The sequence below is a fragment of the Anomaloglossus baeobatrachus genome, chromosome 5, assembly GCF_048569485.1.
Source record: "Anomaloglossus baeobatrachus isolate aAnoBae1 chromosome 5, aAnoBae1.hap1, whole genome shotgun sequence".
Taxonomy (NCBI): Eukaryota; Metazoa; Chordata; class Amphibia; order Anura; family Aromobatidae; genus Anomaloglossus; species Anomaloglossus baeobatrachus.
Window position 1 is genome coordinate 289138553 of NC_134357.1, and position 27767 is coordinate 289166319.

General features: G+C 47.0%; 1 protein-coding gene across 7 annotated transcripts in view; it reads left to right on the top strand.

Annotated features, from left to right (window-relative positions):
* Positions 1–27767, top strand: part of TNRC6C (trinucleotide repeat containing adaptor 6C) — a 288331-nt gene that overhangs the window by 237776 nt on the left and 22788 nt on the right. For 5 of the 7 annotated variants that reach the window (XM_075349542.1, XM_075349541.1, XM_075349540.1 and 2 more), the window contains 7 exons: positions 6949–7006; positions 7180–7325; positions 10071–10244; positions 10513–10659; positions 15058–15177; positions 15519–15602; positions 21360–21591. In XM_075349542.1, coding sequence (XP_075205657.1) covers positions 6949–7006; positions 7180–7325; positions 10071–10244; positions 10513–10659; positions 15058–15177; positions 15519–15602; positions 21360–21591 — 961 coding nt within the window. The remainder of the gene's footprint in view (positions 1–6948; positions 7007–7179; positions 7326–10070; positions 10245–10512; positions 10660–15057; positions 15178–15518; positions 15603–21359; positions 21592–27767) is intronic. The other 2 variants (XM_075349544.1, XM_075349546.1) reach the window with 1 other exon arrangement.

Sequence of the window (27767 nt, forward strand, 5' to 3'; positions counted from 1 at the left end):
GGGGAAGACGCCGGCAGCCATTACTGCAGTACGAGCTCGGACTTTCGGCAACCAGGCAGGACTATGGCGACCATACACCCGCTTATAGGCGGGCGGTAAGCGGCACACATAGTGCTGACCCCAATATATACTGCAGTGTGTACATGTGTATTTTAACTGCATAGGTCGCTATATGCCCGCTTGGAGAGCGACACATCAGCAGCAGGAAAGCAGGTGTGCTAAGGCACAGGCTTTCTATGCTGCTTGTATTGCACGTACTGAAGTGTTCATTTGTATTTATGCTTGTATGCTATACATTGCACTGTACAGTCGCTAGTCTTAGCTATATTCTCCTGGAATGGCTAGACTACAGCAGCAGAAAACCAAGGGTGCTGGGGCACAGGTTTTTTTCTATGCTGCTTGTATTGCATGGGCTGCAGTGTGCATTTGTACTTGTGCTTGTATGCTATGCATCGCACTGTATGGTCACTCTTCTGGGCTATATTCCCCTAGATGACTAGTCTACAGCAGCAGAAGAGCAGGGGTGCCAGGGCATAGGCTTCTATGCTGCTTGTATTGCTTGTGCTGCAGTGTTCATTTGTACTTTATGCTTGTATGCTATACATTGCACTGTACGGTCACCATTCTTGGCTATATACTTCTAGATGGCTAGTCGGCAGCGGCAAAAAAGCAACACAGATTTTCAGTGCTGTTTTTACTACATGGGATGCTATTCATGACACCGTCCCATTGTGTGCATGCTCCCCTGTAGCACTTCGTCTGCCGGGGTCTCTAGCACTTCGTCTGCCGGGGTCTCTACTAGTCGTGGCCAAAGAAACCACCTGTCAACCCTGTCCAAGGACAGGGACGGAGTTGCAGTTTCGACAGATATATTGTCATAAGATAGAGACTTGCAGTCCAGACAGGCCATGGGCAATCTTCCTGACCAACCTCATTTGGAACGGGGGGGTCCCAGGAGGACTCTCTGTATGATAAGGCAGCTTTCCAGGACTTTGATCCTGACATCGCTCTCAATCCGGATACACCGGATGGTAACGCCATACGGAATGATCCTATAGCGTCCATCAATGGAAGGTTGGATCTTTCTCCCTCAGCTCCCCCAGTGGAGGAGTCAGCTTCACAGCAGGAGAAGTCCCTTTTCAGTATCTCCAACGGATATGGAGTATTTTTCTGGCCACGCTGACTTCAGAGAAGCAGTCCAGAAACACCACGCTTACCAGATAAGCGTTTTCTCCAAACGTTTTTTAAAGATACACGTTATCCCTTTTCCCCTGACGTGGTCAAGCGCTGGACCCAGGGTCAAAAGATGGATTCTCCAATCTCCAGGCTTGCGTCTAGAGACATAGTTGCACTGGAGATGGGGCTTCACTTAAAGTTGCCATTCACAGACAGATGGACTCTGGTTGAAATCTGTCTAGGAGGCTATCGGCGTGTCGGTTGCTCCGGCATTCACAGCCGTATAGGCAACCTAACCTGTTCAGCTGTTCTTGCGCAGCTGGCCTTGAGCACATGTACATCTGTACCGCAGAGGCGTCCGTAACCCCGCAATGTCTGCACTGCGACTTACCCTATTAAAGCTGTCCTAAAAGTACAGTCGAGGTTTCGGTCCTTCCCAAGCTCGGGCAGGTTCCAATTGTCCTCGTGCAAAAGGGCTACAAAACCTCAGACGGGCTCAGATTCCGGCCGGGCTCAATCACGCCCAAGGAAGGCAGCCGGAGGAACCGCTACCAAGGCGGTCTCCTCATGACTCTCAGCTCTCTCTCTCTCTCTCCGCATCCGCGGTTGATGGCAGACTTCCCCGCCTTTGGCGACATTTAGCTGCCACAGGTCACAGACCGGTGGGTGACGGACATTGTGCTCACGTGCACAGGACAGTGTTCTGTTCTCGTCCTCCGACTCCATTATTCAGAACGGCCCCACCTCCCCACCGAGCAGATGCCCTGCTGCAGGCGGTGGACGCTCTAAGAGCAGAAGGAGTGGTGATCCCTGTCCCCCCTCAGGAACGAGGGCGAGGGTTTGTACTCCAATCTCTTTGTGGCTCCAAAACAGGACGGCTCCTTCCGTCCTGTTCTGGACCTAAAACTGCTCAACAATCATGTGCACGCCAGGCGGTTCTGGATGGAATCCCTCCGATCCGTCATTACCTCAATGTCTCGAGGAGACTTCCTTGCCTCAACAGACATCAAAGATGCCTATCTCCACGTGCCAATTGCTACGGAGCACCAACGTTTTCTGCGTTTTGTGATAGGAGACGACCATCTTCAGTTCGTAGCTCTGCCATTCGGTCTGGCGACAACCCCACGGGCGTTCACCAAGATCATGGCAGCAGTGGTAGCAGTCTTGCACTCTCAGGGACACTCGGTGATCCCTTACTTGGACGATCTACTCGTCAAGGCACCCTCCCTCGAGGCATGCCAACGCAGCCTGAATGTTACGCTGGAGACTCTCCAGACTTTCGGGTGGATCATCAATTTGGCAAGGTCAAATCTGTCACCGACTCAATCACTAACGTATCTCGGCATGGAGTTTCACACTCTATCAGCGATAGTGAAGCTTCCGCTGAACAAGCAGCGTTCACTGCAGACAGAGGTGCAGTCTCTCCTTCAAGGCCAGTCGCACCCCTTAAGGCGCCTCATGCACTTCCTAGGGAAGATGGTGGCAGCCATGGAGGCAGTTCCCTTTGCGCAGTTTCATCTGCGCCAACTTCAATGGGACATTCTCCGCCAATGGGACGGGCAGTCAACCTCCCTGGACAGGAAAGTCTCCTTTTCCCAGACGGCCAAGGACTCTCTGCAATGGTGGCGTATTTCCACCTCATTGTCACAGTGAAGATCCTTCCTACCCCCATCCTGGGCAGTAGTCACGACAGATACGAGTCTGTCAGGGTGGGGAGCAGTTTGTCTCCGCCACAGGGCTCAGGGGACGTGGACTCAGCAGGAGTCCACCCTTCAGATCAATGTTCTGGAAATCAGGGCAGGGTATCTTGCCCTACTAGCTTTCCAGCAGTGGCTAGAAAGAGCGCAGATCCGACTCCAGTCGGACAACTCCACAGTGGTGGCATACATCAATGACCAAGGAGAGACGCGCAGTCGGCAAGCCTTCCAGGAAGTCCGGCGAATCCTCATGTGGGTGGAGGACACAGCATCCACCATATCCGCAGTTCACATCCCGGGCGTAGAAAACTGGGAAGCAGACTTCCTCAGTCGCCAGGGTATGGACGCAGGGGAATGGTCCCTTCACCCGGACGTGTTTCAGGAAGTCTGTCGCCGCTGGGGGGTGCCGGACGTCGACCTAATGGCGTCTCGGCACAACAACAAGGTCCCGGCATTTATGGCACGATCGCGCGATCACAAAGCTCTGGCGGCAGACGCCTTAGTGCAAGATTGGTCGCAGTTCCGGCTCCCATATGTGTTTCCACCTCTGGCAATCTTGCCCAGAGTACTGCGCAAAAATCAGATCCGATTGCAGCCGCGTCATACTCGTCGCCCCAGACTGGCCGAGGAGATCGTGGTACCCGGATCTGTGGCATCTCACGGTCGGCCGACCGTGGTCACTACCAGGCCGGCCAGACTTACTGTCCCAAGGGCCGTTTTTCCATCGGAATTCTGCGGCCCTGAACCTGACTGTGTGGCCATTGAGTCCTGGATCCTAGCGTCTTCAGGATTATCCCAAGGGGTCGTTGCCACCATGAAACAGGCTAGGAAGTCCACTTCTGCTAAGATCTACCACAGAACGTGGAAGATTTTCTTAACCTGGTGCTCGGCTCAGGGAGGGTCTCCCTGGCCATTTGCATTGCCTACTTTTCTTTCCTTCCTGCAATCGGGGTTAGAAAAGGGCTTGTCGCTCGGATCCCTTAAGGGGCAAGTCTCGGCACTATCCGTGTTTTTTTCGGAAGCGTCTAGCACGTCTTTCTAAGGTGCGCACGTTCCTACAGGGGGTCTGTCATATCGTACCCCCGTACAAGCGGCCGTTAGATCCATGGGATCTCAACAGGGTACTAGTTGCTCTCCAGAAGCCGCCTTTCGAGCCTCTGAAGGAAGTTTCATTTTCTCGCCTGTCACAGAAGGTGGCGTTTCTCGTTGCGATCACATCGCTTCGGCGAGTGTCTGAGCTGGCAGCTCTGTCATCCAAGGCTCCCTTCCTGGTGTTCCACCAGGACAAGGTAGTGCTGCGCACCATTCCGGAGTTTCTCCCTAAGGTCGTATCTTCATTTCATCTTAATCAGGATATATCCTTGCTTTCCTTTTGTCCTCATCCGGTTCACCGGTATGGAAAGGACTTACGTTTGTTAGATCTGGTGAGAGCACTCAGAATCTACTTTTCCCGCACGGCGCCCATGCGCCGTTCCGATGCATTTTTTGGTCCTTGTCGCTGGTCCGCGCAAGGGGTTGCAGGCTTCTAAAGCCACCCTGGCTCGATGGATCAAAGAACCAATTCTAGAGGCCTACCGTTCTGCGGGGCTTCCGGTTCCTTCAGGGCTAAAAGCCCACTCACCCAGAGCCGTGGGTGCGTCCTGGGCATTACGACACCAGGCTTCGGCTCAACAAGTGTGCCAGGCAGCTACCTGGTCCAGTCTGCACACTTTCACCAAGCATTATCAGGTGCATACCTATGCTTCGGCGGACGCCAGCTTAGGTAGAAGAGTCCTGCAGGCGGCAGTGACACCCCCGTAGGGGAGGGCTGTTTTGCAGCTCTAACATGCGGTATTTCTTTACCCACCCAGGGACAGCTTTTGGACGTCCCAATCGTCTGGGTCTCCCAATAGAGCGCTGAAGAAGAAGGGAATTTTGTTACTTACCGTAAATTCCTTTTCTTCTAGCTCTTATTGGGAGACCCAGCACCCGCCCTGTTGTCCTTCGGGATTTTTTTGTTGTTTGCGGGTACACATGTTGTTCATGTTGAACGGTTTTTCAGTTCTCCGATGTTACTCGGAGTTAATTTGTTTAAACCAGTTATTGGCTTTCCTCCTTCTTGCTTTGGCACTAAAACTGGAGAACCCGTGATACCACGGGGGGGTATAGCCAGAAGGGGAGGGGCCTAGCACTTTTTAGTGTAGTGCTTTGTGTGGCCTCCGGAGGCAGTAGCTATACCCAATCGTCTGGGTCTCCCAATAAGAGCTAGAAGAAAAGGAATTTACGGTAAGTAACAAAATTCCCTTCTTTTTGGTTAGCGCATATTTTGCATAACAGGCGATCAAAACGTAGCATCTGCACAAAAATGGTACCATTAAAAAGAAAAACGCCAGCTTGAGACGCAAAAAATAAGCGGTTACCGAGCCCCAGATGCCGAAAAATGAGAATTCTACAGATCGCGGAAAATGGTGCAAAAAGTGCAACTTTTTTTTTTTTTTTACAACCTTCAGTTTTGTTTTTTTTTTTTAACCCCTTAGATAAACGTAAACCTGTAGATGTTTGGTGTCTATGAACTCATACCCACCTGAGGCATCACACCCACACGTCAGTTTTACCATACAGTGAACACTGGGAATAAAATATCCCATAAAGAATCTGGAAGTTGCACCTTTTTTGCAATTTTTTTCGCTATTGGATTTTTTTTGCCGTTTTCCAGTATACTGTATGGTAAAACTAATGGTTTTATTCAAAAGTACAACTTGTCTTGCAAAAACTAAAAACTTATATGACAAGATTGATGGAAATAAAAAAAATTACGGCTCTCGGAAGAAGGGGAGCAGAAAAAAAAACAGAAAAATGGAAACTCGCCTGGGGGTGAAGGGATTAATTTTCACCTGGGTGGTTCTCCACTGTTAGGTCTAAATGGGAACTGTACTTTCATGAATTTCATGAACATAAGAAACTTTAATACATCTTATCCGGGACATTTGCTTTTTGTCTCCACTTATGAGCCATGTTTTCCCATTTCTTTTTTCCTGAACACATATACACTGGGGAAAAAACAGCTCAACTCCATCTTGCTCAAAACGAGACTGTGTGTCGGCAAAGTGAGGTGTTGGGGTACCTCATCTCACCATCCTCTATTGAGACGCATATGGGAAGGCGTGAAACTATAAGCAGAGAGACACAGAAAGATTTTTGTGTGCTTTCATACTCGTCATGTACCTCACTAAAGAACTGGCTCCATATCAGCACAGCCCAGCACTGCTGTGTAATGTTGTGTGTGCTAAAGAATGAAGAGCAGGAATCCCTCTCTGTTTGCTGTGCTGTGTATGGAAGAGATTACTGCAGCTGGTCTCTACCCATGAGCGCAGAATGGATTACAAATTAGAGAGACTATGTGGAGGGGAAAACTGGTGAAAACGCAAGATACAATTCATAAAATGTCCAGAAATCGCGTTATTCAGCACATTATTCTTTTGAAGTTACTTGAAAGAGCATATAGAGGATAAATCCTTTAAGTCATTGCCAGAGACTATTAAATGAATCAGTAAATGCCCATTATTTAATAAAATGGATTCAAAGCATTTTGCACACTTTGAAAATTACCCTATTGATGTTGTATTTTTTTTGTTGTTTTCTTCTGTGGGTTTTTTTTTTTTAATGTCCAAGATGGGAAATGTAAATGTTGAAGTTATGTCAGGTATCTGTTGAGCAGCTGCCTACAGAAGAGTCTAAACTAAATGGTGCTGCGACATCGCTAGCGATCTCGTTAGCGATGTGACACGCCAGATCGCAGATGCGATCTGCCGAGATCACGCATGTGACCGGCGCTACAAAAACGACCTATGTGCGATCTCGGCAAATCGCATCTGCGATCTAGCATGTCACATCGCTAATGAGATCGCTAGCGATGTCGCAGCGTGTAAAGCACCCTAAAGAGTGCAGCACTCTAGTCAGAGTTTACACAGTTAATTAAAAAAAACAACCCTATTTTTTTTTTTAAATTTTATTTTTTTTCCCCTCTTTACTAATATTGAAAATTGTTGAACGCTTTGTGTTTTTATTGGCTGCTCACATTGTCTCTCCTCCACAGAAAGAGCCTGCTGAAGAGGCCTTGAAGAGTAACAACATGAACCTGGACCAGGCCATGAGTGAGTATTTATGAAGCTTGGTTCACTCTGACTAGGAATGACTGTTCACGTAGTCTGACGTAGAGTGCTAGAATCAGTCCGCAAGAATAATTTATACTGATACCAGTAAACATTTTAGGGGGGGTGGTCTTCATGGTGCTGTGACGTCACATTGTGTATCCCCTACTCTGCAGGTGCTCTCCTGGAAAAGAAGGTGGAAATGGACAAGCGTGGACTGGGAATGGCTGACTATAATGCTATGGTCGCCAAGCCCTTGAGCTGCCGCCCACCACCGATCTCCAAAGAGTCTTCCATGGACCGCCCCAATTTCCTAGATAAGGTAGTTGGAGAAAGGAATTTTTTTTTTTTTCTCTGTACTGGAATCCAAACTAATTTTTTAAATCCACTATCAAGTTATGACGTTTCCAAGAAGTGGCTTTGTCCATGTTCCCACAAAAATATGGCATACTGTAACAACTTCTCACCTATGCACAGGATAGGTGATAAATTGCTGATCACTAGTGGCGCCCCCACTGGTCCTGAGAATTGGGATCCCCACCTTGAATGATGTAATGTCCTGCATGCTCATAACTGTTCTATTCATTGTCAAAGGGGCTGATGGTTGGCACAGTACAGATCTTGGCTATCTCAGCCAGTCCAAAAGACAGTGAATAGAGTGGCAGAGTGCAAATATTGCTCCTTTGCACTAGGAGGACTCTGATCCCAAGGATTTACAAGGTGACCGGAGGTTGGACCTCCAGCGATCAGTAATTTATCACCTATATGTCATGGTCGGCTGACCCTTTTAAAAACTAATCAGATCTTTAATTTTCTAAACTACGATAACAATTTGGATTCTTATTGTTTGCTGCAAAAAAAATCCATTTTAAATATCCATATTATATGTGCTCTGGCACAAAGTGTTCTCTCCTACTCCTTAACCTGAGAAATGACCTATCCAGGTAATATGTGGCGTTGCTTCTGTAGCACATACATCCCATCGCATGCAAATAGAATTTCACAGAAACTGAAGTATCCAAAAGTCACCTTTGTTAGTACTTAAATATTTAAAAAAAAAAAATAAATAAATAAATTATATATATATATATATATACATTTTTTTTTATTTATTTTATTATTTATTATATTTTTTTTCTTTTTAAAATGTAGCAGTTTTTCGGCTTGGTCTATAACTAGTGTAATTTATGGGGAAAGTTGGTGGTTTAATGCGTGAAAATGTGTAATTAATTCAGAGAATATTCCTAGACTTTGTCTGCGGTAAGTGGTCCGGGTTGCTGCTCTCTGTAGGAATGGCTGCCGGTGGTCGCACTGGCTGGTGCCGTTTGTGCAGTTGGCTGTGTCACAGATACAATTTGGCGTCACATTGTGATAAGACTTGATGTCTGCTGTCCTGCAGAATCTAGGTTGTGGGGGTGAAGCACAGTGAACAGCTGAGCTGGAGAAAACAGACTTCTGGCCATGTGCTTGCCTTCTAAATGTCAGCAAAGCGATTAGGTCATGAGAAATCCCTGGTGACAGGCCTGCGACTTCCCAGGCTGCAGATATCGGCTCTCTGCTTAGGTTCACAAAGGGGGGACAGATCGGACCACTGCAGAAAAATAATATGGCTGTTTACAGTCGTGCGTAGTCTATGTTATAAATGTGTAAGATTTGCAGAATAATCTGACATTTTTATTGTTTAACCCCTTAAGGACACAGCAGATTGTCTTTTTTGTGTTTTCATAGTTTCCTCCCCTTTTCAAATAGTCATGACTTATTTTTTATTTTATTTTCTTCCATCAACAAATCAATTTGAGAGCTTGTTTTCTGTTGGACAAGTTCTAGTTATGACACCATTCATAGAGCAAGAGAAAGTGGCAAAGAAACCAAGTGCAGTGAAATAATGAATAAAAAGTGCATTTTTGCCATAGGTTTTTTTTGGTTGTGGTTTTTTTGGGGTGGGGGGGGTTATGGCGCTAACTGTGCAGTAAAAATTGGCTAAGTAAGCCTCTAAAATAGTTTGAGTTTTTGGTTTACTATATTGGTGACTTTAAAAAAAACAAACAAAAAACGCCCTTGCCAAGTAATTGCACTTGTATGCTACTATTAGTGATTGCCAGTGACATTTAAGAGGTTAACAGCAGCAGTCAGTGAAGGTTGTGCATCTATGAAGATTGTGCATAATCCATCTGCACATTGCGTTTGAGAGTGCAGCGATTTGCATGCTGAAATTTTGATCCAAATCACTGCACTCAAAAATGCAGCATGTCACTTATTTGGTGCGCTTTGGATGCTGCTCCCACTCTGTCTATGGCAGAGGCAGCATCCAGAGCGCGTGAATTCTGCAGACACACTGCCTCCATTACGCAGTGTTTCTGTAGCGATTTGAAGCGCACATACACTGCCACATCGCTGCAGATTTTTCAGCATGGACACTACGCAATGTGCGTACATAACCTTAGTGTCCTGTGGTCTGGTCCCGAGCCGCAGCATGTCACTTTATTCTGCCGAGATGCGTGTGTGTTCCCACAGGTATAACAATGAGAAAGTCTGCAGTGGCCCGTACCCTGATTGTGGGCACGGGCAGCTACAACCTCCTGCGGATTTTTTTTTTCCATAATGTGAATTTTTGTCATCTTGTTGAAGGAATCTGACCCCACCAGCTAACTGTAATTCTCCTTTGTCCAGGACCTTCCTCAGCACTAAATCCATTTAGACTGGGAGGAGGGGGATGCAGCTGCTGTTCATTACATTCTCTGTGAACGTTTACATTCTGTTTTTCATTCATGTCCTGAGAAACCCCCCATGCACCCAGCATTGAAGTGGTGCAATATACCTGAGAAGGGACAGCCTCTAGCAGTCTTGGTCTGAATTTTTATATGCCGACCTCTCAGCCACATCGGCTCTATTAAACATACATTGACTTTCTTTTTTTTAATTTGGTCGATCTGTTTTTAGCAACTAGTAGTAAATATTGTAAAGCTTAGTCCTATAACATTGCTGTCCTTCCTTTGTCAGTGTCTTGCTGCTTATTCAACTGGTTTAATTTTGCCTCCTTTCTCTGGTGCTGATGGACCACCTCCAGCTCACCATCTCTCTTTCCAATCAGGATGGCGGCCTAATGGAAGAGCCCACTACTTCACCATTTTTGCCTTCACCAAGCCTGAAGCTCCCCCATCCAAATAGTGCACTCCCTAACCAGGCCATTGGTGGCATGACACCAGGTCTAAACATGCAGAACTTGAATTCCTCTAGACAGGTAACCAGAATCCGTGGTCCTTTCTGTATTGAATTATTTTATCGTACACCATGCAAGTATATAGTTAAGCAAAGATATGGAGAATCAAGGGGCAGTGGTCATGTCTGTAGTCCAGTGCCCTGCGAACCTCCTATTATCTGTGACATCCTCAATGCCTCTACTGATTAGTAGGCCACCGTAACTTTTACCATTTAAGTAAATATTGGTGTATATTTTCATTATTTGCTTATATAAGGTGGGTTTCTGATGACTTCTAAACTTCATATAGATACAGAGTGGCAATCTGGGCATGTTTGGCAATAGTGGAGCAGCACAAGCCAGGTCCATGCAACAGCCACAGCAGCCACCAGTGCAACCTCTCAACTCATCCCAGCCTAGTCTTCGTGCTCAAGTGCCTCAGTTTTTATCCCCTCAGGTTAGTTTATTTTGTGTATTATTTCTGATTTTCATATTTATTGGTATCTGTTAATCTGTAGAGGACAAGCTATGGGTGTTATGGATAGTTAGAGGAAGTGTTTGCTAGAGAGTCCAGCAGTCTAAGGCTATGTTCACACTAGAAAAATGATTTTTCTTAAGAAATTTCTTGAGAGTGAAGGATTAGCGCACCTGCGTTAAAAAACGCACCAATAACGCAGGTGCGTTTTTGGTGCGTTTTCTTTCATGTTGGTCCCTGCGTTTTTTAATGCCTTTACAGCAATAAAGCACATTGAAAATAAAAAAAAATAGATAATACAGAGATAGATATATGATATATAGATAGATATAGATATTTAGGGGAATAGATAGAGTATAGAGGGATAGATATAGATAATAGAGAGAGGGATAGATAGATATTTAGGGGTATAGATAGATAATAGGTAGATAGAGGGATAGATAGATAGAGGGATAGATAGAGGGATAGATAGATAGAGGGATAGATAGATAGAGGGATAGATAGATAGAGGGATAGATAGATAGAGGGATAGATAGATAGAGGGATAGATAGATAGAGGGATAGATAGATAGAGGGATAGATAGATAGAGGGATAGATAGATAGAGGGATAGATAGATAGAGGGATAGATAGATAGAGGGATAGATAGATAGAGGGATAGATAGATAGAGGGATAGATAGATAGAGGGATAGATAGATAGAGGGATGGATAGATAGAGGGATGGATAGATAGATAGATAGATGGATGGATAGAGGGAAAGAGGGATGGATAGAGGGAAAGAGGGATGGATAGAGGGATAGATAGATGGATAGAGGGATAGATAGATGGATAGAGGGATAGATAGATGGATAGATAGATAGATAGATGGATAGAGGGAAAGAGGGATGGATAGATGGATAGAGGGATAGATAGATGGATAGAGGGATAGATAGATGGATGGATAGATAGATAGATAGATGGATAGAGGGAAAGAGGGATGGATAGATAGATGGATAGAGGGATAGATAGATGGATATATAGATAGAGGGATAGATAGATAGATAGATACATAGATAGATAGATAGATAGATGGATAGAGGGAAAGAGGGATGGATAGATAGATGGATAGAGGGATAGATAGATAGATACATAGATAGAGGGATAGATAGATACATAGATAATAGAGGGATATATAGATAGATACATAGATAATAGAGGGATAGATAGATAGATAGTTAGATAGATACATAGATAGATAGATACATAGATAGATAGATACATAGATAGATAATAGGTGGATAGATAGATACATAGATAGATAATAGAGGGATAGATAGATAGATACATAGATAGATAGATACATAGATAGATACATAGATAGATAGATACATAGATAGATAATAGATGGATAGATAGATACATAGATACATAGATAGATACATAGATAGATGGATACATAGATAATAGAGGGATAGATAGATAGATATAGATAGATAGATACATAGATACATAGATAGATAATAGAGGGATAGATAGATAGATACATAGATAGATACATAGATATCTACATAGATAGATAGATACATAGATAGATGGATAGATAGATAATAAAGAGATAGATAATAGAGGGATATATAGATAGATAGATACATAGATAATAGATGGATAGATAGAGGGATAGATAGATACATAGATAGATAGAGGGATAGATAGATACATAGATAGAGGGATAGATAGATAGAGGGATATATAGATAGATACATAGATAATAGAGGGATAGATAGATAGAGGGATAGATAGATAGAGGGATAGATAGAGGGATAGATAGATAGAGGGATAGATAGATAGAGGGATAGATAGATAGAGGGATAGATAGATAGAGGGATAGATAGATAGAGGGATAGATAGATAGAGGGATAGATAGATAGATACATAGATAATAGAGGGATAGATAGATACATAGATAGATAATAGATGGATAGATAGATACATAGATACATAGATAGATAATAGAGGGATAGATAGATACATAGATAATAGAGGGATAGATAGATAGATACATAGATAATAGATGGATAGATAGATAAATAGAGGGATAGATAGATAATAGAGGGATAGATAGATGGATAGATAGATAGAGGGATGGATAGATAGAGGGATGGATAGATGGATGGATAGATATACATAGATAGATAATAGAGGGATAGATAGATAATAGATAGATAATAGAGGGATAGATAGATGGATAGATAGATAGAGGGATGGATAGATGGATGGATAGATACATAGATAGATAATAGAGGGATAGATATTCCAGCTTTATTTATCATGTTTCCCCCCACACACTGCACTTCTCATGGCCGGTAATGTGTTCACATCAGCGGCCGTGAGAAATGTCCTGTAGTTCCCCGCAGCCACGCTTAGGAGCCGCATTCAGCACTCGCTCACTGACCCGTGGAGAACTGTCACACGCGGCTGGAGCAGGGCTGGAAGCGCCGGGGGACATCGCTGTGGATTACGTCGGAGCTGTGTCTGGGAGGGGTTAATACAGTGGAGAAAGAGGGGCTTTTTGTCTTTTATTCTAAATAAAGGATTTTTCAATGTGTGTTTCTTTACTTTCACTTTCAGATTAGTGACGGTGTGTCATAGACGCTGCCATCACTAATCTTGGAATTAGCGGCAGCTATTAGTTGCCGTTAACTCCATATTACCTGGATTGCCCCCCGCATCACGGCATCTGGAAGAGCCGGTAACACGCCGGGACTGTCGCATAATGGATGCGACAGTCCCGGGGCAGCTGCGGCTGATATTCTCGGCTGCGGGAGGGGGAGGGGGCATTAACCCTGTCCCTCGCTCTCCCCAGCCTGAGAATACCGGGCCGCCGCTGTGTGTTTACCCAGCTGCAAAGGTAAAAATACAGCGAGCCCACGCTTTTTTTTTTTCTCTTCTCCTTCCTCTTCCTGTCCTAGTGACATCACTTCCCTGCAAAACGCAGTGCAGGGAAGTACACTATGTCTTGAAAACGCGAAATAACGCGGGAATAACGCAGGTATAACGCAGGAATAGCGCACATCACTTGCTACCTGCGTTATTCCTGCGCTATTTCATGATTACATTACAGTCAATGGAGTGAAATAACGCAGTTAGCTGCAGAAAAGTAGTGACATGCTCATTCTTTTTCTTAAGAAAATCTACTGAAAGAATTTTCTTAAGAAAAAAACGCAGTGTGCGCACAGCTAATTTTTTTCCCCATAGGTTTTGCTGTGGAATGTCTGCAGAAAGGTTACAAGAATTTCTCAAGAAATTTCTGCAGCAAAAACGCACCAAAAACGCAGGTAAAAAACGCAGTGTGTGAACATAGCCTAAAGGTAAATTTACACTGGAAGATTATCGGGAAGGACTATTCCTGGAAGCGCTCATTTCCTGATAATCTTGCAGTGTAAACAGGCAGCTGATCACCCGACAGTTGACCAAAATGCTTGTTTGTCGAGTGAAATACTCAAAAGATCATTGTTCTTGGTTGCGCAACATCCTTGGTACATAAGATGTTCTGCCAAGAGCAATGGCAGCTCATGCAGTGTCTGATGTATGGCTGATCATGTGGAACGCAGTCTGCCAGTGTAAACAGGCTATCAAATGACTATCGATCAGTAATTATGTGCCGATCAATGGTTGTTTAATGCCACAAAATCGTCTAGTGTAAATGGACCTTAACTCTGCTCACCGCTCATTTAGCTTATGCCCATCTGGGATGTTGTGTTCTGATATATACCTTTTAAGGGAAGATTGTACATTAATGCTGCTGTATAAGCATAAAATTGCACACTTTATTGATTGATTCATATTGTAATGTGATTTCAAGTATGTGATTTGCATACATGAGGTCACATGCCAACTAGACGCACACAGCCTCACTCAATACAAGTGAATTGAGTGAAGCGGGACACGTCTAGTTGTAATGTGGCCAGAAGTATGCAAATTGCTTCCGTGTGGTTACGCGCCCACTTACTCCCTGTATTGGCGAATCATGATCGCTCACAGCGTATGCAGACTTGCGCTTCAAGACACAGATACAGACTATGTAGAGAAAAAAACGATACAACTCTTACATGAAAGATGGACTTCTGATTTGAGGTGTCTGAAGAGTACAGGATCATGGAAATACAGGGTCGTTTAACGGGAGTCTCAGAATAATAATTCACTCCAAAGCCAGAATCTTTTTCTGGTCATCGTGTAGTCGTGTTCACTGAATATCGTATAAACTTGTGACTTAATGCTTACTAATTCTTCTTAACAGTTGGTGCTTCGGATTTCCGTCCTTTTGAGCATATAGAACACACCGCAGTCCTTTACATTAATAAAGAATCAGTAAATAAAATGTTAGCTCTTCTTATTCTACAGGTTCAAGCACAGCTTTTGCAGTTTGCAGCAAAAAACATTGGTCTCAACCCTGCACTATTAACCTCGCCAATTAATCCTCAGCATATGACCATGTTGAACCAGCTCTACCAGCTGCAGCTGGTGAGTACTTAGCATCTAATCGTTTCTATCCTTCAGTACGATTTGCCTGCTTAGTATCCAGACTACCCGTGCTCTCATACTTATGCAAAGAAACTTGTTTGGAAACATTTCAGACCTTATTGGTTGCCATAGGAAGCATTGGCACGTATATGCCTACTCTAGTCTTTCTGCACAGGGGTAACTGAGGATACTGGCGTCATAGGTTGGATGTTGTAAAATTGTAAAAAAAAAATTCTATCAGTTATTGAATGATTTCTGAAGACTTGTGCCACTAATGAGCAGTGCCGTTTGTAAGCCCTGTGTTTTCACCACTCTCTGACCCATTTCTCATGCACCTGCAGGCGTATCAGCGTTTACAACTCCAGCAGCAGATGTTACAGGCTCAGCGTAATGTTTCCGGACCCATGAGACAACAGGAGCAGCAAGTAGGTCAAACCTGCTTATCTCTGTCCAGCTCTGTCTGCAAACTTGAGTGTTGGTTTGGATTGCCTGCAGCTACAAATGTCTGGCTTTGCTCAGTCATTGCCTTGAGTACCCGTCATTTAGATATAATAAAATGTTCTTGCATGCTCAGTTTCATAAACTTGCCAAGTGGAAAGCAGAATTCTGAATAAGAGATACATTTCTCAGCTTTACTATTGAATTGCCTTCCTATATTAGTGTATAGCCAGCCACATTGCTGCCGGCAGAATGAGCATTTCGCTGACAGCTTTATCCCCCAACTCCCTTGGTATAAATGTACGCTCCAATCAACAGTGCTCCAATTGCACAATTTTTGCTGAAGGGAATAGGTCACTGCCAGGCACCACCTCCAGGCTCCTTCTCTTGCTATGGAATCAGAAAAACTGAACATAACTTTTCCCCTCCCACACAGCTATCAAATTTATCTGGCCATCCAGACCCAGCAACATAGAGTATCGCTCCCATTTCTTCCCCTTTATTAGTAATTCTTTTCAACTATTTTCTTGGGATATCCCAAGCAAAGTACCTTCCCTCTCTGATGTAAATGTACCCACATAATCCACAGTGTGTCGGGTTCTTCTGGTAGGAGAATTGGTAATGTCTTTGTTTTCTGCATGGAGGAATACTCATTCCTATGTATTCCTAAGTCTGCATTGGGGCTTTGCTTTAATAATGACAATGCAGTCTACAGATCTCAGCAAATAAATCACCAACATAACATTCCTATGTAGGAGTGCCCTTTAGCTGTGCGTGTGTGTATATAAGTGTGTATGCATATGTGTGTATATATATATACGTGTGTGTGTGTGTGTGTGTGTGTGTGTGTGTGTGTATATATATATATACATATATATAATATATATATATATATATTTTTTTTTAATAATTATATATGCATGTGTGTGTGTGTATATATATGTATGTATGTGTATATATATATATATATATGTATATGTATGTATATATATATGTGTGTGTGTGTGTATATATATATATATATATATATATATATATATATATATATATATATATATATATATATAATATACATGCATAATGTATGTGTATATTATTATTATTATAGCGCCATTTATTCCATGGCGCTTTACAGTGAAAGAGGATGTACGTACAGCAATCATTAACAGTACAAAACAGACTGGTACAGGATGAGAGGACCCTGCCCGTGAGAGCTCATAGTCTATAGGGAATTGGTGATGGTATAATAGGTGAGGACAGAGCTGGTTGCACCGTAGTGTACTGGACTGAGGGCTATTGTAGGTTGTAGGCTTGTTGGAAGAGGTGGGTCGTGAGGTTCCTCTTGAAGCTTTCCATGGTAGGGGAGAGTCTGATGTGCTGAGGTAGAGCGTTCCAGAGTATGGGGGAGAACGGGAGAAATCTTGTACGCAATTGTGGGAAGAGGAGATAAGAGAGGAGCAGAGAAGGAGATCTTGTGAGGATCTGAGGTTGCGTGCAGGTAGGTACCGGGAGACTAGGTCACAGATGTAGGGAAGAGACAGGTTGTGGATGGCTTTGTATGTCATGGTTAATGTTTTGAACTGGAGTCGTTGGGTGATGGGAAGCCAGTGAAGGGATTAGCAGAGTGGCGAGGCTGGGGAATAGCGAGGGGAGAGGTGGATTAAGCGGGCCGCAGAGTTTAGGATAGATTGGAGGGGTGCAAGAGCGTTGGAAGGGAGGCCAGAGAGCAGGAGGTTGCAGTAGTCGAGGCTGGAGATGATGAGGCCATGCACTAATGTTTTTGCTGATTCTTGGTTAAGGAAAGCATGGATCCGGGAGATATTTTTGAGTTGTAGTCTGCATGAGGTGAAGAGGGCTTGGATGTGTGGCTGGAAGGATAGAGCAGAGTCAAGGGTTACTCCAAGGCAACGAGCTTGTGAGACTGAGCAACCATCAAGTTTGATGGAAAGGCTTCTTGGAGGGGATGAGTGAGGAAGTGAGGAGGAGGAAAATTATATATATATATATATATATATATATACTAGAAGGTGGCCCGATTCTACGCATCGGGTATTCTAGAATTTACGTATTGTGTAGTTCATGTATGATTTTTGTTATATATATAGATGTTGTTGTGTGTAGTTACCAAGTGTTTGTGTAGGGCGCTGTACATGTTCTGAGTGTCGCGGGGGGTGAGAGCGGTGTTGTATGTGTGTTGCGTGTGTTGCGTTGTTTGTGGAGCGCTGTGTGTCTGTAGCGTTGTGTGTGTGTGTGTGTTGTGCGGTTTGTGTGGGTGTGGTGTGTTTTGGGGGGAGGTATGTTTTGAGCAATGTGTGTGTTGTGCAGTATGTGCGTATATTTGTGTGTGCAGCGTTGTCTGTGTGTGTGGGTGTCTGTGTAGGGCGTTGTTTGTGATTCCTAGTGTGTGTGTGTTGTGCAGTGCGCGTGTGTGTGTGTGTTGGGGGGAGGTGTGCACCTCCCATCGTGCTCCATCCCCCATGCTGCGCACCCCCCCATCGTGCTGCATCCCCCATGCTGCGCACTCCCAAACGTGCTCCATCCGCCATGCTGCGCACTCCCAAACGTGGTCCATCCGCCATGCTGCGCACTCCCAAACGTGCTCCATCCGCCATACTGCGCACTCCCCATCGTGCTGCATCCCCCATGCTGCGCACTCCCAAACGTGCTCCATCCGCCATGCTGCGCACTCCCCATCGTGCTCTATCCGCCATGCTGCACACTCCCAAACGTGCTCCATCCGCCATGCTGCGCACTCCCAAACGTGCTCCATCCGCCATGCTGCGCACCCCCTATCATGCTCCATCCGCCATGCTGCGCACTCCCAAACGTGCTCCACCCGCCATGCTGCGCACTCCCAAACGTGCTCCATCCGCCATGCTGCGCACTCCCAAACGTGCTCCATCCGCCATGCTGCGCACTCCCAAACGTGGTCCATCCGCCATGCTGCGCACTCCCAAACGTGCTCCATCCGCCATGCTGCGCACTCCCAAACGTGCTCCATCCGCCATACTGCGCACTCCCCATCGTGCACCATCCGGCATGCTGCGCACTCCCAAACGTGCTCCATCCGCCATGCTGCGCACTCCCAAACGTGCTCCATCCGCCATGCTGCGCACTTCCAAACGTGCTCCATCCGCCATGCTGCGCACTCCCAAACGTGCTCCATCCGCCATGCTGCGCGCTCCCAAACGTGGTCCATCCGCCATGCTGCGCACTCCCAAACGTGCTCCATCCGCCATGCTGCGCACTCCGAAACGTGCTCCATCCGCCATACTGCGCACTCCCAAACGTGCTCCATCCGCCATACTGTGCACTCCCCATCGTGCTCTATCCGCCATGCTGCACACTCCCAAACGTGCTCCATCCGCCATGCTGCGCACTCCCAAACGTGCTCCATCCGCCATGCTGCGCACCCCCTATCATGCTCCATCCGCCATGCTGCGCACTCCCAAACGTGCTCCACCCGCCATGCTGCGCACTCCCAAACGTGCTCCATCCGCCATGCTGCGCACTCCCAAACGTGCTCCATCCGCCATGCTGCGCACTCCCAAACGTGGTCCATCCGCCATGCTGCGCACTCCCAAACGTGCTCCATCCGCCATGCTGCGCACTCCCAAACGTGCTCCATCCGCCATACTGCGCACTCCCCATCGTGCACCATCCGGCATGCTGCGCACTCCCAAACGTGCTCCATCCGCCATGCTGCGCACTCCCAAACGTGCTCCATCCGCCATGCTGCGCACTTCCAAACGTGCTCCATCCGCCATGCTGCGCACTCCCAAACGTGCTCCATCCGCCATGCTGCGCGCTCCCAAACGTGGTCCATCCGCCATGCTGCGCACTCCCAAACGTGCTCCATCCGCCATGCTGCGCACTCCGAAACGTGCTCCAACAGCCATACTGCGCACTCCCAAACGTGCTCCATCCGCCATACTGCGCACTCCCCATCGTGCACCATCCGGCATGCTGCGCACTCCCAAACATGCTCCATCCGTCATGCTGCGCACTCCCAAACGTGCTCCATCCGTCATGCTGCGCACTCCCAAACGTGCTCCATCCGCCATGCTGCGCACTCCCAAACGTGCTCCATCCGCCATGCTGCGCACCCCCCATCATGCTCCATCCGCTTAGGAGTGCGCAGCATGCCGGATGGTGCACGATGGGGAGTGCGCAGTATGGCGGATGGAGCACGTTTGGGAGTGCGCAGCATGGCGGATGGAGCACGTTTGGGAGTGCGCAGCATGGCGGATGGACCACGTTTGGGAGTGCGCAGCATGGCGGATGGACCACGTTTGGGAGTGCGCAGCATGGCGGATGGACCACGTTTGGGAGTGCGCAGCATGGGGGATGCAGCACGATGGGGAGTGCGCAGTATGGCGGATGGAGCACGTTTGCTCAGCCTCTCTCCTTCCAGCCTCCCTCAGCATCAGCCCCCCCCTCCCAGCCTTCCCCAAGATCAGCCTCTCTGCTCCCAGCCTCCTCCAGCACGCCGTGCTCCTCTGCCGACACTCACCCACACCCGATCGCATCCACTCACCCACACAACCGATCGCATCCACTCACCCACACAACCGATCGCATCCACTCACACACACAACCGATCGCATCCACTCACACACACAACCGATCGCATCCACTCACACACACACCCGATCGCATACACTCACACACACACCCGATCGCATACACTCACACACACACCCGATCGCATACACTCACACACACACCCGATCGCATACACTCACACACACACCCGATCGCATACACTCACACACACCCGATCGCATACACTCACACACACAGACACTGACGATATTGCACATACGCGCTGATACTCACAACATCCGGGGATATCACATGCTTCTGGCCATGTGATCCTCCGTCAGGTCCTGGAAGCTCACAGCACAATATCGCCGCCGAGAAGCAAGCGATATCCCAGGATGTTGTGAGTATTTGGATGCGATGTGATGTGTGAGGTATGTGTGAGTGTGATCTGATTTGTGTGTGTGTGCTGTTATGTTATGTATGTTCCGCAGCTGCAGGACCTTGATGTGTGGATGCGATGTGATGTGTGTGTGAGGTGTGTGTGAGAGTGAGTGTGAGCCGGTGTACACTGGTAACTATGATACACATCGGGTAACTAAGGGACCTTAGTTACCCGATGTGTATAATGGTTACCAGCTTTCACGGCCTCCGTTAAGATCCCAGCATCGCAAGGTTATGTCTGGCGCTGCCGGGATCCTGACGGAGCCGGTGTAGAAGCAAGCGATATCCCAGCATGTTGTGAGTGTGTGGATGTGATGTGTGAGAGTGAGTGTGAGAGTGAGTGTGATCTGATGTGTGTGTACTCACCTGGGAATCGGAGCCCCGTGTCAGTTGGGCCACAGCGAGCGTGCATTGCGTGAGGGGGCGGGGCCTGCAGAGAGCCGGGGCGAGAGGCCAATCCGTGTGGGGGGGCGGGGCCATGGCGAGCCCAGCGGCCAATCAGCTTTGTGTCACCGTAAGGACACAATTTCGGAGCATGACAGACAGACAGACAGATAGACAGACAGACAGACAGACAGAATAAGGCAATTATATATATAGATATATATATATATATATATATATATATAATATTATATATAAAATGTATTTATTTTTTTTTTTCTTCAATCCTTACATCTGTACAGTCTTTTATATGTGTCATTTGATCATATCAGTGGGACGATGCCTTAAACTGCTTTCTTTCGTCCGTGTTACAGGTTGCACGTACAATCAATAACATGCAGCAGCAGATACAACAGCATCAGCGCCAGCTAGCCCAGGCCTTGCTTATGAAGCAGCAGCCTCCCCATCCTCACCCACCATTACATCCCCCTACAGGCAAGTCCGGACTGGACAGCTTCTCTCCCCACTCGGCAGGTTCAAGCCTGGCGGACCTGCACACCAAAGATCAGCAGCCTTCTTCTAATTCCTTCTCTCCATACCCAATTGGTATGTGTAAGCAATGGAAGAATGTCCAAATAAAGAGCTATGTTTTAGTGCCAGGTGTATGTTATAGACTTCATACCCTGTGTGGTAGTGCTACATGGTCTTCCAGAATGCCAGGCCAGGGGTTAGTACAGTACAGCTTTCGTTTTTCCTTAGCATCATTGTCATACAAAATGACTGTAATGTCTATTCAGGGAAGGCCATGCATGTAGAGCGATTTTCATGGCCAAGTAGGTTTTAGGACATCAATTTGATTCTAAAGTGTAAACTGACCCTCCAAACAATGACAAGTGACTGTACTTTTCACAATTATAGTCACTACCAGTTCCCTCTTGTTGACCTTCTGCTCCATTCAGTGTTTCTTTCCTCCTGCTTTCAAGATGGTTTCTGCAGTAGCATGGACAGCACAGTGTTAAAGCTAAACCATGTCTTCCCTTCTCTTCTCTTCCTGAGATAGGGATAGGAAAGGCAGGCGAAATGTGGTGTAGATTTACCACTGCACTCCTAATGCTACTGTGGTGGTCATCTTGGAAGCAGGAGGAAACAAATGTTGATCTGAGCAGAGGAAATTGCATGAGGGTGCCAGGGAGGGTGAGTATTCATGAGAAGTGTCCACTTACTTTTCAGGCTTAGTGTAGGAGGAGGGGGGGCACTTTAAAGGGAACCTGTCATGTACAAAAAAATCCTAGTAACTTGCCGCTATGGCGTTACTCTGCAAGTTAATAGCGTTTTTGTTTTGTTTTCTTTTTACATTACAGGTTCACTTTAAATTTACTTTCTTTGTCGCTCCATTGGGAGACCCAGACAATTGGGGTGTATAGCTACTGCCTCCGGAGGCCACACAAAGTATTACACTTTAAAAAGTGTAACCCCTCCCCTCTGCCTATACACCCTCCCGTGCATCACGGGCCCATCAGTTTTATGCTTTGTGTTGAAGGAGGCACACATGCACACAAGCTCCACATTTTAGTCAGCAGCAGCTGCTGATTAGATCGGATGGAAGAAAAGAGGGCCCCTAACAGGGCCCCCGGCATGCTCCCTTCTCACCCCACTGAGTCGGCGGTGTTGTTAAGGTTGAGGTACCCATTGCGGGTACAGAGGCCGGAGCCCACATGCCGTTTTCCTTCCCCATCCCTTAGAGGCTCTGGGAGAAGTGGGATCCTAACCGGTCATCCAGACACTGGGACCGGGCTCCATCCGCAGCCCCTGGGGGAATCTGACGGACAGGAGACTGGATATCGTCAGGGACAGGACCCTGCATCCATAAGGTACTCTGTGTCCCCTTAGGGACGGTGCATGCAGCGCCTGTGTTACAGACGCCGCAGCGGCTGCTGAGTGGTTTGTGAAACCGGGACTACCGCGCCTGTTTGCCGGCCGCGCTTTTAACTTTAGTCCCCGGCTTTTGCGGCCTAGTACCATATACTCCCGCCCCCGGGCCTGCCAGTCAGGGGTAAGGGCGGGACGGCCGACTGGACGTCGGCAGTGAGGGCTGGAGCATACTTTGTTATCCTCCTCCCCCCTCACTGAGCACTGTGGGGCCCCAGATTCCCGCACTTTATTAGGCACGCCCACGGCTCCCTCCTCCCCTCAGAACGCTGGCAGCCATTGTTATAATCACTTCTGCCGGTGGAGGATTTCAGGACGAGCTCTGCAGCTCTGGGAGAAGTGGGTTCCTAACCGGTCGCCATTCACTGGGACCGGGCTCCATCCGCAGCCCCTGGGGGAATCTGACGGATTGGAGACTGGATATCATCAGGGACAGGGCCCTGCATCCATAAGGTACTCTGTGTCCCCTTAGGGACGGTGCATGCAGCACCTGTGTTACAGACGCCGCAGCGGCTGCCGTGTGGTTTGTGAGACCGGGACTACCGCGCCGACCGCGCCTGTTTGCCGGCCGCGTTTGTAACTTTAGTCCCCGGCTTTTGCGGCCTAGTACCATATATTTCCGCCCCCGGGCCTGCCAGTCAGGGGTAAGGGCGGGACGGCCGACTGGACGTCGGCAGTGGGGCTGGAGCATACTTTGGTATCCTCCTCCCCCCTCACTGAGCACTGTGGGGCACCAGACCTCAGAACGCTGGCAGCCATTGTTATAATCACTTCTGCCGGTGGAGGAGTTCAGAATGAACTCTGCAGCTCTGGGAGTCCCAGGCAACACCACCGCCTTGGGCGGTCGGTAAGCCACACCAGTTATCAGGTGCTGGCCCCCCTTGGGTGCCGAAGTGTGTATATATAATATATATATATATATATATATATATATATTATATATTGTATACATTTTCTCTATTCGGCAGCATTATTTGCTTTTGGCTTATACCCTCACTGATCACTCTAAGAGGAGACAACAGCATGTCGTCCGCAAAGAGCAAGGGTGCCAAGGCACAGGCTTATTTTGCAACCTGTACCTCTTGTGCGGCTATGTTACCTGCAGGTTCCACCTACCCTCATTGTGTACAATGCTCGGCCCTGTGGCACTCACTCAGCTGGAGCCTCCGGCACTGGTGGGACCCTCGGCTCAGGTGGTACCGCCGGTTTCCACTGCACAGATGGCAGGGACAGAGTTTGCAATTTTGACTGAGAAACTCTCTGAGTCGCTTTCACATTCCATGGCTCAGTCTATGGACAGATGGTCTGCTAAGATACTAGAAGCTTTGCAGTCCAGACCGGTAACAGAAGCTTTGCAGTCCAGACCGGGCTATGGTCACGACAGACGAGAGTCTGTCAGGGTGGACAGCGGTCTTCCTCCACCACAGGGCTCAGGGAACCTGGACTCCGACAGAGTCCTCCCTTCAGATCAATGTTCTGGAGATAAGGGCAGTGTAGCTAGCCCTAAAGGCGTTCCAGCGGTGGCTGGACGGCAGGCAGATCCGGATACAGTCGGACAACGCCACGGCGGTCGCGTACATCAACCACCAGCACGGAGCGCTGGCGACGGACGCATCAGTTCAGGACTGGTCGCAATTTCGACTGCCTTATGTATTTCCTCCTCTGGCACTGCTGCCCAGAGTGTTATTCAAGATCGGGTCCGACTGCCGCCACGCCATCCTCGTCGCTCCAGACTGGCCGAGGAGGTCGTGATACCTGGATCTATGGCACCTCACGGTGGGTCGACCGTGGACACTCCCGGACCGACCAGACTTGCTGTCTCAAGGGCCATTTTCCATCTGAATTCTGCGGCCTTCAACCTGACTGGGTGGCCATTGAGTCCTGGTTCTTAGCGTCCTCAGAGTTATCTCTATCACGCCTTTCGCAGAAGGTGGTCTTCCTAGTGGCAGGCACATCACTTCGGAGAGTGTCTGAGCTAGCAGCGCTGTCATGCAAAGCCCCCTTCCTGGTGTTTCGCCAGGATGAGGTGGTTCTGCGTCCGGTCCCGGAATTCCTACTTAAGGTGGTATCCCCCTTTTCTTCTCAATCAGGATATCTCCTTACCTTCTTTTGGCTCTCATCCAGTTCACCATTGTGAAAAGGATTTGCACTTGTTAGATTCGTGAGAGCACTCCGGCTCTACATTTCGCACACTGCGCCCCTGCGCCGTTCTGATGCGCTCTTTGTCCTTGTCGCTGGCCAGCGTAAGGGGTCGCAGGCTTCCAAGTCAACCTTGGCTCGGTGGATCAAGGAACTGATTCTTGAAGCCTACCGTTCTTCTGGGCTTCCGATTCCTTTAGAGCTGAAAGCCCATTCTACCAGAGCCGTAGGTGCTCCTGGGCATTGCGTCACCAGGCTACGGCTCAGCAGGTGTGTCAGCACTACCTGGTCGAGTCTGCACACTTTCACGAAACACTATCAGGTTCATGCCTATGCTGCGACAGATGCCAGCCTAGGTAGGCGAGTCCTTCAGGAGGCGGTTGCTCACCTGTAAGAGAGGGCCGTTTTTTAGGCTCTTTTTTATCGAGGTATTCTTTTACCCACCCAGGGACTGCTTTTGGACATCCCAATTGTCTGGGTCTCCCAATGGAGCGACAAAGAAGAAGGGAATTTTGTTTACTTACCGTAAATTCCTTTTCTTCTAGCTCCTATTGGGAGACCCAGCACCCGCCCCTGTTCCCTTCGGGCTGTTGTTCTTTTGTGGACACATGTTGTTCATGTTGAAGGGTTCTTTTGGTTCATGGTTTCAGTTCTCCGAACATCCTTCGGATTGAATTTACCTTAGACCAATTTATAAGTTCCTCCTTCCTGCTTTGGCACCAAAACTGATGGGCCCGTGATGCACGGGAGGGTGTATAGGCAGAGGGGAGGGGTTACACTTTTTAAAGTGTAATACTTTGTGTGGCCTCCGGAGGCAGTAGCTATACACCCCAATTGTCTGGGTCTCCCAATAGGAGCTAGAAGAAAAGGAATTTACGGTAAGTAAACAAAATTCCCTTCTTTATGGCTTCTTTCATAAAGTTTGTTTTTCCTTGTTAAAAAAAAAAATCCATGAATTTCTTGAATTATCAACCCATCTTATAGAAAAGCCTATGAGAATTGATCCCACCCAAAAATCACCATTCCTAAAGCATGTTGTAATTGAGAAAAACATCAAGGATCCATAAAAACTTACCGAAAGTGTCACAAAAAATGTAGTTCTTAGTGGGTTTAATATTTTGCAGTTGACTTACATGTAACATGTGGCTGCAGCGGTATCCCCAAGATTTATTGTGATTGTTATTTGCACTACACTTGTTATAAAGTTCCAGCTGTTGTGGATTATATACTTGTTTATTCAGCCTTTTTCTTTTTTTTTTTTTGTCTGTTATATTTTCAATGTATTTAGATAAAAAAAATGAAATCTGGTGCCTAATTAATTATACACTATATGTACAAATATCTGTACGGTGATTGTTGCAATATATTTTTTTTATAAAGATTACCTGCATGGACTAAAAGGGAATTTCCACTACTAGGACAAACTCCTTCTTATTCTCCAAGTTTGCCCCACTAAAATTAAAAAGCTTATACTCTCCTCCCATGCTGACATGGTTCTAGTGGTGTCGGCGCTTATGTTCCTTACTCTTGGAGGTTGTTACGTCATGCAAGCTCCGTGCCCAATCCCCGTCGCCTTCCCTTTCCTCACCTTTGGACGAATGAGTAATCATTAGGAAGTGAGCTGGCTGCTCATTTCCTGTTAATTACTTATACAGTGGAACCTCGGTTTACGAGTAACTTGGTGTGCGAGTATTTCGCTATACGAGCAAAGCGTGATGTAAATTTGTAACTGTTTGCAATGCTTTGCTGTACGAGCAAATACCACACACACTTCCGGTTCCGTACTTTAACCACGCTCTGACCCGCTCTTGCAGTCCGCACAAACATGCACACATACACGCACACATATTATGCTCATCTTACCTTCCATTCCATCGCTGGCCTCATGGTTCTTATAGTTCGCCGGTACAGGATGTGTATCTGGTAACCATCGCGACCGATGGAGGAACTTCCACTGTCAACCGCTACTCAAAGGCAGCGCGCTGACCAATCAGAGGTAAGCGGCTCCTGCCTTCGACGTCAGTGCTCTGGCAGCGGAAGCTCCGGCAACGGTCGCGATTGTTACCCGATACATATCCTGTACCGGCGAACTGCAAGATCCAGAAGTCCGGCGATGGAACAAAAGGTAAGGTGAGCATAATATATGTGTGCTTGTGCATGTGTGGAATGGCACAATAGGGGACCAGGATGGGACATTGAACAAGTTGTGGAACGAATTGTCTGAGTTTTAGTTATTTCCTATGGGAAATTTTGCTTTGCTAGACAAAGTAAATTGGTTTACAAGCACACTCCCAGAACGGATTGTTCTCGTAAACCAAGGTTCCACTGTACGTCCAAAAGGCAGGGGAGAGAGGAGGTGGCAGGTATTGGGCACATAAGCCCCCGAGAAGGCAAGTGCGACACCACTAGAACCGCATCGACACGGGAGGTGAGTATAAGCTTCTTTATTTTAGTGGAAAATAAGAAGGGGTTGTCCTAATAAAGAAGAGGACCTGCTTTTTGAATTTTATACCCCAAATTATTGGCATTTATATAAAAGTGCTTTAATGGAGAGTATTCATGCCTTATACTAGAAATCCGTTTTGCTGCTTTAGAGAAATACATAGCTGAAATTGTATGCTTATGAGTTTCAAGTGGGTGGGCTTGGCACTTTCATCCCTCCTGCTTCTCTGCCCTTTCCCCATACGCTACCTGCCTCCGGTCTCTGCTCGACA